This window comes from Typopeltis vanoorti, chromosome 9, assembly GCF_054136105.1.
Source record: "Typopeltis vanoorti isolate ZY-2024b chromosome 9, IOZ_Tvanoo_1.0, whole genome shotgun sequence".
Classification (NCBI taxonomy): Eukaryota; Metazoa; Arthropoda; class Arachnida; order Uropygi; family Thelyphonidae; genus Typopeltis; species Typopeltis vanoorti.
The window spans coordinates 60,268,694-60,281,976 of NC_143557.1; the positions used below are offsets into that span (position 1 = coordinate 60,268,694).

At 35.7% G+C, this 13,283-nt stretch overlaps 1 protein-coding gene across 3 annotated transcripts in view; it reads right to left on the reverse strand.

The window, feature by feature from the left end:
* Window positions 1–3,364: 3,364 nt before the first annotated feature.
* The window catches only part of LOC150103081 (putative phosphorylase b kinase regulatory subunit beta), an 860,602-nt gene continuing 850,683 nt past the window's right edge, over window positions 3,365–13,283 (reverse strand). For all 3 annotated transcript variants that reach the window (XM_090398411.1, XM_090398412.1, XM_090398413.1), the window contains exon 29: window positions 3,365–5,564. In XM_090398411.1, coding sequence (XP_090254537.1) covers window positions 5,373–5,564 — 192 coding nt within the window. In that variant the 3' untranslated portion in view covers window positions 3,365–5,372. The remainder of the gene's footprint in view (window positions 5,565–13,283) is intronic.

Consider the following 13,283-nt stretch of genomic DNA (forward strand, 5'->3'; position numbering starts at 1 on the left):
ATTTATTACCTATCGTTGCAAGAGCACCATCAGTAATAATAGACACAAGTTTAAAAAGCAGAAGTTTGTATTGTTTCACAAATTCATCAAATGCCAAAAAAATGTCTTCTCCCCTAGTCCTTCCCAATAATGGTATAATTTTTAAAAGTTGTTCTTTACTTGAATAATCTTGAAATACCATGCGAATAAATACGTTAACTGAGCAATATCAGTGAAGTCGTTTGTTTCATCAAATTGTAATGAAAACGCAACACGCTGGTAAATGTCTGACATTAACCTGGCCTGGAAACTTTTCTCCGGTAAATGGAACTCTTCCTTTCGGCAATTTGAAACCTTGTCTGCGGACTAGAGTTCCCGGCTTCCAGAAAGCAGCTTCTCGGTTCAAGACGTCACTAGAGACGAGAAGCTGCTTTCTGGAAGCCGGGAACTCCTCTCTCAAGCAATGTGGATCACCGGCAGTCTCTCTGACGGTGACTCTGGACCGGGCGGCCTCCTCTCTGACAGCAATTCTGGAACTGGGACCCCTTCTGCTTGCTTCAGTCCCTTTTTATTAGGCCTCCTCTGAGACCTCGCATGAAGTTTGGCAACCCCCAAAGAATTGGTATGAGTCTTTCATCTTAAGTTTCAAGTTCGGCATGCCTTTTGTTCTCCTATGCTTTCTTTTGATTGTAAGTTGCCGGCCATCGGAAAGTTGTTTGGACTCTTTCTGACTGACTTCGTAGGTGCTTACACTTAGAGTCTGCAAGCCTTTCTCATACATACAAGTTTCAATAAAAATCTTTCTAATGCCACCATGTACAGCTTCAGTGACAAAAACATTGCCTTTGTTTTTAACACTCTAACATATTCTTATTAAAGCAGTATATACAGTTAGCTTCAAAAGAGTTATTTACAAAAACATCTAATACAAACTATACCGAGACAAACAAAGTTTATTTTTTTAGAATATTCACATGGGACTTAAACTAAGTAAAAAATCGATGTAATGTGCTTTGGAATATTTACTATTTAAGCTACAATCGAATTTTTACACTTTGCTTATAATCGTATTCACTCGGCTCGCTGTTTGACTTCCACTGATCCAAATTAATTCATTTACCGGGACTTATAAGAAAATTACTGATTTGACAATTTTAATGAAAAATAAATAAACAATAGTAATACACTTAAAGCGAATTATGTTTTCAGTTTTAATTAAATTTGTAAGTAAGGAGAAATACACAAGAGATCGACCAAAAATCGCTCCGCGATTGATGGGTTGAACACCCCTGATATACAGCACTGGGCAGATGAGGGTAATGTTATCTGTGAGAGTCAACATGGATTTCTTAAGGGGAGCTCTTGCTTTAGTAATATGATTGCCTTTTATAATAACGTGACAAGAGCAGTTGATGAGGGAGAGGCAAATACTGCCATTTTCTTGGATTTAGTGAAGGCATTTGACAGGATGCCACATGATAAGTTGATATTTAACTTGCAGCACATAGGTTTGGATGTCAGCAGATGATGTGAAGCTGGGAAGGGTTATTAGTAATAGTGCAGATGTGGTAGTCATGCAAGAGGATTTGAATAAGCTAGATAGATGGGCAAATGAATGGGGTATCAGTTTAATGTGCAGAAAAATGTAAGGTCTTGAGGTTTGGGAAACATAGATGGCACACTGCATACTTTTTTGGAGGAGTTATACTGGAGGAAGTGGGGAGAGACAAGACAAGTTGATGATTGATAGAAACCTGAAATTCAAGGGACATATTGCAAAGGTGGCGAAGGTAACACAGAGGATTGCTGCAATAATGAGAAGGATGCTGACCTGCAGAGATAAAAGAGAGATAATAATAATAATAATAATATCATTCCATTGTATAAGACCCTGATCAGACCACACTTAGACTATTGTTCTCAGATTTGGTCTGCAGGATTTGAAGGGGATAAATTAGCTGTGGGAAAGGGTACAGAGGCAGATAACAAAGACAGTTTCAGGACTGTACAATGTTAGTTACGAGGATCGGCTGAGGGAATATGGACTGCAGAGTTTGGTGGATAGAAGGAGAGGTGATATGATTGAGACTTTTAAACTGTTGAGAGGTGGTTACAGGGTTGACACTGGGGATTTCTTTCTCTTGGTTGAACACGGGAGGGAGTGATGAGAAGGGGGCCATCCCTGGAAGTTACGTAAGGAAACTATGAGCAAGAGGGTGAGGAGTGGTTTCTTTGCATAGAGGTGGTTGAACCATGGAATGCATTGCCTGACAGAGTGGTGAGAGCGAGAATGTCAATGAGTTTAAGAAGTGGTATGATAGACTTTGTGTTTCCTAGAGGGTCTTCCCATGATGAGTCTTGATAGACTTGTGTTTCCTAGGAAGGACCTCCTGTGACGAGTCTTTTGACTCCTTGGAGGCCTAAATAATAAAATAAAAATAATAATGTCATCTAAGTTAAGGGGATAAAAATCCCTTATTGTTTTTCAGCCAGTAAGCAAAACTAAGATCGAAAACTACGATCTGTAACGTTTCATGTCAACTTATATCAACCTCGCCAGAAACAAATAGCCGTTTGGCTTCTCATCTGAACAATAATGTCATCTATTAAAAGTTCTTGATGAAGTTATACTGCCTTTCAGAAGAATTTCCTAACATTGTGTCTGTCTTACTTATTAGAACCAGAAAGATAAATGCATTTTTCACAATGGAGAGAAAGTCTTTAATTGTTGTGCTGAAGTAGCATGAGCTGAAATTTTTTAAATTATAATTACACCCCATTAATACCATGAGTATAGTATATATTAGATAAGCTGGAAACCTGCTCTGAAAAAAAACAAACATCTAAAAAGATGTTTGGTTTTTTCCAAGCCATTTCAAGCTTTCAACCAGCAGGTGGTTTTCTCATATGACCTTGATAAACAGAAATAAAATAAATTTGATTCAAGCAATAGTGGGATTGTTGTCACCATGCATGATTTTAGTCAATGATGGATCAAGTAGCTAGCCCTGTGAGAAAGTCTGCTATAGACTGTCTAAGGAAGTTTCAGTATATAAGATATCAGTCTGACTTTAGATCATGATATTTGAGGTTAAGGATAGACACAATGAAAATAAAATATTGGAAGGACCAATTTCCGAAATTTTCTGAGATCAGGGTTCTGATATTCAGATAATTGGTATAATTACAAATAAAATACAACATAAAAATCAATTTTCAGACTTTTTTCAATGACGGATAGGATTATGATGCTTGGATATATCAAATAGTAAGGATTGGATATCACACAGCTTAATGCATATGTGATAAATTTTGTTTATCCTCTCTACTACTTTTCAAAAAAAAAAAAAAAAAGGAAAAGGAAAAGAAAAATCACGACAAGAAAAATAGTGCAAATTATTTAATCCAAGTCAAAATTAACATATACAGTATTCGATGTCAAAATCGTCTTCCTGTTTTAAAATTACTGAGAATGCATGGGAAGAAAAGCTGTTTAACCAGTAGTAGGAGCAGCACAGATATAGCAATATCCACAAATCAAAATTAATTACAGTAGCCTGAATTTTCAATGCCTGCAAGCACCTAGAAATTTTGTGGATTTCATTCTTTTAACCTGATTAACTAAGTTTATTTTATTATTATAACAATATTGCATCTTAGCCAGCAAAGTATTCATAGACACATAGATAAGATTGTGCATATGCAAACAAGTGAATATAATACATTCCTACTCTTTCTATAGGCTAAGTATCCACAGAGGGCAGAAATTAGGCTTATGCTACATTCAGCATACTGTATAATTTGCCTTTCTTCTGTGTGTTTGCATGTATATGCATAATAATCTTATTTCTGTCTGTGAAGATGTCTTGCTGAGTAAGGTTTTTCTTGTCATTAGTAATTAACTAAATTCAATAAATTATTATCTCAAGAATTCATTTCATCCTATTAAACAACATGATTAAACAACATTCTATTAAACAACTGCAATAGCTAAATAACATGATGGAAAAACATAATGCAGTACTAGATTAATGAAATGAAATTAATAACATACAATATATTTTGGTTGCTAGGATAGCTTGTGTTTTTATCTTACAATTTACCTGTTTTTCACAATCATAGAAGATCAGCCTTTTTTCAAATCAAAACCAACATGAATCATATAAAAAAAAGTAACATATATAAATTACAAAAATAGAATATAGTAATATGCACAGCATTAAAAGCAGAAATAAGCCCTACTCAGAAGCTGAAGGTTGGTAGGTAATTAGCAGAGCAGATGTCTATAACTAATAATACATATTTAAACAGTGGTGTATGGATATAAGTTTCAAATCTGAATGTTGACAAATTATGCATTGAGTTTAGTGAATATGACCATAATATGCAGTTAAAAATTGCAAAGGACTTTGTGGTTAAAAAAGATATTTTATAGCTTTAAGCTTTCTGTTTCAGATGGCTTCTTTAATTTTATTCTTTCAAAATACAGGAATTCCTCAATTATCTGAATGTCTTGGTAAATTAATTTGTTGGTGAGATAACTAAGGGTTATGTGGGATGTACTAGGAGCTGGTCTGACCAGGACTGTTTTTAGAGTACATGCTTCCCCCCAAGCAAGCACTATTTTGCTGCCCTTAAATTCAAGAAAATATGTAAAATTAAAAACAACAACAACTATGTTTTCATATTTGAGATACAGTTTTGCCACCCTCCAAACTTACTACTCCTAGGCAATGCCTTAGTAGCTTATGATGATTCTGGGTTTGAATGCTAACCCTTTTAAGGGTTGGCTAAATGGGGGTATTATTTGAAGATTGGATAATTGTGAGATCACTTTCAAAAGCTGTCACTTCGGTATTTATTAACAATAATAAAAATATCTTGTTTTTACCTTGTGACTTTTGCAATTAACTTTTCTGTCAATATATTAATTAATTCTATATATTAATTCATCTCATTATGTCATGCACTATGCACAAAATCAAGACAACATATGAACAAGCTTCTTGTAGTTATCATGTGGTCATGCAGTAAATCAGATGATTAAATTGATCATATACAGTATTATAAGTAAATCTCACAAATTATCTAAAACATTTCTATTATTACTACTGAAATAAACAACAGTGATGACATAAAAAAAAGTTCATGAAGTATGAACAGAACTTAAGCTGTTCTAGCTTAAAATCTATAGTCATTAGGAGTTTGCCATCTAGCCATGAAGTTAACTTTCCAAGTGATTCTTTTCACATAAATATAGGAATTAATACATTTTTTTTTTCTACAAGTCATCTCCAAATAAGTAAACTGTTTGAAAACTTTATGCTTACTGTATGGAGAACATCATAACAAATTAGTAATTATAACTGTACATTTTTACTTATTTATTTTTGTTATGAGATCTGACATAAATCATGTGTAATAATATTCTGTAATCCACTTCTTAAAAGATGATTCATAACAGCACGAGCAAGATAGCTGGCAGTAACAGAAGAATTAGCATTGTAGAAAGGATTCATGTCAGTGCTGTTTTCATGATATTTGTTATGATCTTGTTGAAACATCTCAAAAGCTTCATGCACCAGCTAAGGAAAAAAAAAATAAACAATATTAATTTTTTTTTTACATAACAGGCAAATAACTAAGTCTAAATAAGCAGTATGTAGAAATAACGATCAGAAAAGGTCTGATTTTGATTCCTGTTGTAACAAGAGAAATCTTTATATGGGCTTTTTTAAGTTGAAGATGAGTTAGCTGATTTCATAAGGAGGTAGCAGGATTTTTTTCTCCTGGAAACTAGAGTTTTTCATCCCGCATACGGACAAATTGGCCTTGAGAACACAAGCAATTTACAGACAAAAAAATACTAGTGGTGGAAGTGGGCAATAGATGATGGTAGTGGTGGTTCAGTATGGTTGGCAGATTAAGTGGTAGAGACAGATAGCTCTAGTAGGTGCCCTCCCTCGATGGGTCTTTGGACTCCTGGGCATAATAGTAATAAATTTTCTAGTTGGATTGCCAGCTTTCTATCTGGATGGATGCTATGTGTGGTGGTGGATGGTTCCATATCCTCTCACCATTCAACTAATGCCAGAGTTCTACAAACTTCTCTCCTTTCATGAATCCTCTTCCTGCTATATATCAATCACCTACTTCAGCTGACCTCCAATGCAATACACAGTTTTGCGGATGACAGCACATTGCACTCCTCCCTTTCATTTGATAAACTTTACTCTACACAACTCACCTCAACCTACAGAACATCAACCATCACCTGACTCAATTCTGATCTCCAAGCCATCCTCCAATGGGGGTTCAGATAACCTCATCAATTTCAATGTTAATAAAACCCAGTTCTGTCTTAACTCTCATAAAAAAAAGAAACATTTTCGCTCAGTATCATCTTTGACAACACCCAAATTTACAGACAATTTGAGATTTCTCTTCTTGGAATTACCTTGACATCAAGCCTCTTCTGGCATAAACACATCACAATCATTGCATCCTCAGCTTCTAAAAAACTAGGATTTCTCTTTCGCTCAACACGTTACTTCGCCCCTGAACAGCTGTTAACTTTATACAAATCACAAATCTGCCCAGCTATTGCTCTTACATATGGGGTGGGACCCCTAAAACCTCCCTCAAAATGCTTGACTAAATACAGATGAGAGCAATCAGACTTATGATTAATGATGGATCTCTTACCCCCCCCCCCCACTTTTGCACAGACGTTGAGTTTATGCACTATGTGTATTCTACAAATATTTCCATGGGAAATGTTCATCTGAAATGGCATCAATAATTCCCCCACCTAGTACTAAGCTCATTGGAACATGTGCAGCTACTACTCGACATCCCTTCACAGTGCACCTTGAAACCTACACAACAAGTTTTTTTTCCTCCTCCTTCATCCCTGCAAATGTTGTATTGTGAAACAGTCTTCTCCCTATAAATTAAAGTTGCAAAGAAATTATATTCTTGGTTTAATCATTTATCCAAGTGTAAGCAAACAAAATTTGTGCCTGAAGTATCTTCAGGAATGGGCAACTCGTATATAGAGACTAATGACTTTACATCACTTGCTTTAGTATCCCATAATGCAAAGTACATATCCTTTCAGAGATGTATAATGCATTGCATTATACATGTCTGTCATTACACTTGGATAAATAAAGGATTAAACCAAGAATATAATTTCTTGGCATCTTTAATTTATAGTATAACCAAGTGAAAAAACTTTCAACATCTATCTCTAATCCAGAGTAATTTAGTAATAAGGTGTGATGCCTTTTGGCTACTTGTATAAGGAAATATGACTTCTGCATTACTTCAACCTTTGTATCACTTGGTGAGATGTGGTGATTAATACCATTGGAGGGTAATGGATGGCAATGCTGTAGTTAGTGAAGTTCTAACTTAGGCTCGGCTATTGCTGTTACCTTCCTGCCATGATCAGAGCTTTAATAACTCAATAACACCTTATCTCTACACTGTCCTCTACAGATAACGGGGAAGATGAAAAGCATTCTTGTTTTGTCCCTTTAAGCCAGTCCTTATAAGGACTTTGTATCACTTTAGGGTTAGGCTTCCACTGATTAGACTTCAATAAAGGTCAAAATTAGCCTGGGTAGTGACCCTTTGCATAATGCATAGCATTATACATGTCAGGAAGGATATGTGCATTGCATTATGGGATACTAAGGACAAGTCATTAGCCTCTATATACAAGTTGCTCAGTTTTGAAGAACCTTGTTTGCTTACACTTGGATAAAGAATTAAACAAGAAATATAATTTCTTGGTATCTTTAATTTATAGTATAACCAAATGAAAAAACTTTCAACAGTCTTCCCCCTGTTGTGTTTCCCAAGGAATACAATATGCAGTCTTTTAAATCAAATGAAAAAAAAAGTTCCTCCTTTCTCAACCCACCACCCATATATGATAAAATAAACTTTCAACACCCATATATGGTACTAATGTACTATAAATATAATGTACTATAAATATAACATTAAAAAAATAAATAATTGGTGCTTAGTGGAAAAACTGCATAACAGCAACTGTTTTGTGCATTAAAAGTTTCTGTTGCAAGACTATTATTATTATTATTATTATTACCCCAAGACCTCATGGAGTTAAAGAGAGAATAAAAGGACCTCATCTGGGAGGTCCTTTTATCATACACACACATCTCATCATACCGTGTCTTAAACACACTCAAACTCCTTGCAGACGCCACACTCTCAGGCAAGGCATTCCAATCATTCACAACTCTGCACGAAAAAAACCTGCCTCTCACTCCCCTACTCACACCCTCTTTATACAGTTTCCAGGGATGACCATTCACAACTCTGCACGAAAAAAACCTGCCTCTCACTCCCCTACTCACACCCTCTTTATACAGTTTCCAGGGATGACCTCTGGTTCTCCCCTGATCTCCCACTATTCTCTGTAGAATTTCTCCACCATTGATCCTATAACAACCTCTTACCAACTTGTAGGTCTCTATCATATCTCCCCTCATCCTCCTATCCACCAGACTCTGCAAATTACATCTTCTTGATCTTTCCTCAAACTCGACGTTACAGAGGTCAGAAACTGTCGCCTTTGGACCCTTTCCAACATCTCTTCATCCTTCTGAAAGCCCGGTGACCAAATCTGGGCACAATAGTCCATGTGTGGCCTAATCAAAGCCTTATACAATGGAACAAGAATCTCCCTACTTCTACACATCAGTGTCCTCTGCATCATTCCCAGAAGCCTTTGTGTTGTCTTCACAATTTTGGAGATGTGTCCCCTAAAATAAAAAGTCAAATGGCTAGTGTCCCCTAAATTTTAGATCTTTATCCACTATCACCCCCCCAGATCTCTTATTTCCTCTACCTCCAACAATATATTCTCACCAAGCATAAATTCTGCATCCCATCTTTGTTTTCCAAATTTTAAAACCTTACATTTTGCAACATTGAACTCACATCCCCATTTCTGTGCCCAATCACTCAATTTATTCAAGTCTTCTTGTAAGGCCAAGATTATAAAAAACATTAAGAAGAATTAAAAAAATTGTAAAACTCACTACACCTTGTTCTATAACTGGTTCAGGGATGCAGATGATTACGACTGCTTTATAGGTCTGCAATCATTTAACAATTATATCTTTTTATTTTCTAACATGATTATTTTTATTATAAAAATAAATACAAAATTATAAAAAAAATTATTCTTGTTTGAAAACAATCATTTACTGCAATTTTTTTAAAATGTGATATTTGAATTAAATATAATTAAAACACATGGAATGGGATGCAAGAATTATGGTATGTCATTCAACAAGAGTAAATAAGGAAGAATGAATGTTATATAAGGGGTGGAAGGTAATCAGAAGTGTAAGACTGATGTTCACAAGGCAATAGGAATTAATGACACATTGCTGTACTGACACACTTGTTTAACCTTACTGGCCATGATGTGTTTACACATCACTCAACACGTGGATGCAAGGTGTCACTTCAAATTGATATAACATTCATATATAATTGAAATAACATGGATTATGAAGCATAAAATGGTTGATATATTTCATCCATATTAATGGATGGGTGATCAGCAAGTCATGCAATAGTGAGAATCCCAATAGAATGAAAGAGGTTAAACTGTCTCCTATCAAAAGGTGGGGAGGAAGCAACAAACACTGAGGCATCACTTATAGGCCAATCTGTATGTCTGGAGTTGTGGTTAAAGTACTTGAGAGGATGATAAGGACTAGAATCCAGAAATGGAATGATACTAAGAGCATTTTCTATGATTGGCATCATGGGTTTGTTGAAGGAAGGATATTTTAGCAATCTTCTTTTATTATTTTTCAGGAAATAACAATGTATACTAATAATTAATTATAATAACTTTAATACTTTTATATATTTCAGCATTGTTACATTTCCATCATCAGGGATTACAAAACAATGATATGTGCATGTAGGCACATATTGACACTGGGCAAATGAGGCTGAAGAAAGGCAATCAAAGTCAGGCCTAGAGTCCTAAATGGTGCTCCCTAGTTTGCTAAATTGGGTGGTCTTGGCCATCGGGTTGAAGATCTGAGGATAAGAGTGCTTTCTGAAATTGGGTAGTTTCTCAGAGCTGAGGCAAATTTGAGGAATAGTCTCTCATATTTGTATTTGCTGAGGTGCAATAGAGTGGCCTTATTTCACAGTATCCTGTAGTGGGGGTCCAAAGCATTTAGCAATCTACTTATGATGGAGTTCTAGATACACTGGACAAAGAGGTTGTTGGTACTGTTTGTAATTACAGTTAAAGCAACTACGGCTACAAGACCAGTATATTATATCTGTTAATTGTATGTATTCCACTTTCCTGTTTTGTTTGATGAAAACCTTTTCACCTCCATATAAGACTGGCTACTCTCAAGGGAATGATTACCTGACCCCCCCCCCCCCCCCCTTGAGAGTACATTATTATTATTATGTGACACCTCCAGGGAGTACAAAGACTCATCAAAGGAGAGTGTACCAACAGCATCGAATGATCCAACTACTAACCTTTTGCATGAGCCATGTAGCAGTGGCTCTACCAATCGATGAACCTTTGCAGACAAATAATTTGTCAGGAGCAGGGTACGTGTCAGGATATTCATGATCTCCCAATTGAGACTATATGCAGAGGAACTGTAACCTCTTTACTTCTTCATTTTAAGTTCCTCCTTTTCATTATAATAATCCATTATACATTGTGAAGTCCTCAGCATTTTAGCACTGTAACCCTAAACTTCAGTTCCCTGTTCACCATCAATACCAGATTCCACCACCACCAGATTTCTGTTCACCATTTCAAAATTTCTTCACAACCTTTATACTTTGCATTCTATCCTTGTGAACCAAATTTCAAACCCTCCCACTTCTTGACATTGAACTGGTAGCCAACTCACACAGTCTAATCTGTGTGTAAGGCCACTGCTCTACTCCTCATTGTTCTCTCCAACTTTGCATCATTTCTACTGCTCCACATCTCTACTACTACTCATCATCTCATCCTGCTCTACTCCTCATAGTTCTTTCCAACTTCACATCATCTGCATATTTCCTTTTAAACCTTTCCCAGTGCCAGTAACATTATAAGTTCAACAATAATGGCCAAAACAGATGTCTGAAGCAGACTGCTAGTGACTTTCCTTTTTTGGGATACCACTCTTTCATATGTAACTTGCTGATACTTATCTAATGGCTAGTCTCTAATCTATCTTTGTAATCTCCATTTGTCCCAGTTTAATTAGCAACTCATCATGTGACATCCTATCAAATGTTTTTACAAAATTTAAATATACTACTGCTTATGTATCTCCCTTCTCCTGAGCCTTGGTATCTTGATGCTCTCTGATTATTTCTAGTCCAAGCTGGTCTACTTTTATTACATTTTTTTATTTTTATATTAAAATTTATTAAAATTATATTGTAGAAAATCAGTTAAGTCACCTTGGTAACTTAACTGATTTTCTGACAAATCTAGCCTCCATTCAAACAAATGTTATTATACTGGTATTATTGAAATAGACACATGATCTATGAATAGAACTGAAACAACACAAAACATCATTTCAAAAGGAAGAAACAAAGAAAGACTTACTTAAAGACTATGAATAAAACATTAACTCAATTAATCATCCAGATGATTAGAGTAGAGAGCTCATAGTACCCATCTATAAAAAGGGAAATAAAACTGAATGTAAGAATTACAAAGGAATTTCCCTATATTCCTGGAAAGATTCATACAGATATGCCTGAGAAAATGTTAGGAAAAATTGTTGAAAGGAAAACGGAAGGAAAACAAGTATGGCATTCAGCCAAATTTGAGGTTGTCAGGATCACATTTTCAATTCAAGACAGGTAGAATATATATGAAATCATGAGAATATAATAAATTTGTATTTAAGTTTTGTAGCTCTGGAAAGGGAATATGTAAACATATCAAGAAAAAAGTTGTACAAATTGCGACAATTATGTGATGTATTTGGTATTTCATATTGAGCAGTACATAGCCTATATTTGAATTATGAGTCAGCAGTTAGAATTAAAGAAGGCACAGGAAGATGCTTTGATATTAAATCCAGTGTGCAATAAGGGTGCACATTATCTCCACTGTTATTCATCATCTATATGGATCACACTATGAATTATAGTGGCATTAGGTCTGATATAAAAATTGAAGATATTCAGCACTATTCCTAATTAATGATCTAGTAATTATCAGGATTCCTTAATTTTAACAACATCTGAAAAAAAAAAAAAGACTATGAAAATAGGTAGGAACAGGTGAAAAGATCAACTGCATTCTGAATGGAGAACCTATGGAACAAGTGAAACATTCCAGCTATTTAAGTACAATTTTAATGCAGATGACAAAATAAACATGAAATTATTATTATTATTATTATACAGGTACCTCCATGGAGTGTGAAGACTCAGTACAGGAGACCCAAATTATCCACACAATCTATCATATCTCTCCTTGAACCCATTAACAGACAAAGCACTCACTCACAACTAACTCTGGCAACCCATTACACTCATTCACAACTCTCCAAGAAAAAATCTAGTTCTCGCATCCGTATTAACCACACCTTTATTCAACTTCCAAGGATGAACCTTGTTTGGGCCCCCTCAAGCCAAGTACTGAGACATTTCCCTTGCATGAATCCTATAAAACCCTTTAAGCAACTTAAATGTTTCTATTATCCTCTCTTTTTCTCCTATCAACCAACTTCTGCAATCCACACACCTCAATCTATCTTCATAGGGAACATTCCACAGACCACTCACCATCTTGGACATTTGAGTCTGAAACTTCTACATCACTTCTTCATCAGCAAGACAGATACCCAGGAGAGCTGACCTGAGCACAGTAATCCAAATGTGGATGTATTCTTATTATTTATCACCTTCAGGGAGTCTAAAGACTCATTGAGGGAGGACATCTACTCAACAACTCTGTCTCCACCACTCACAATCCACCAACTGACTGCAACTACACCAACACCACTATTGCTGACCACCACCACTAGTATTTCCATGGACAATCACAAACATCCATGTCCACAGCAGGATTCGAACCTGCAGCCTTTTGGCTGGGGAGTGGATACGCTAACCACTTGGTCAGCCAGGCTGGCTGGCCGAGTGGTTAGCATATCAAGGCCTTATCAAGAGCAATAACAACTTTCTTATCTCTACTTGTTAATGTGTTCTTCAATAGCCAAGTAATCTTAAGGACTATGTTAGCAACCTTAACAATA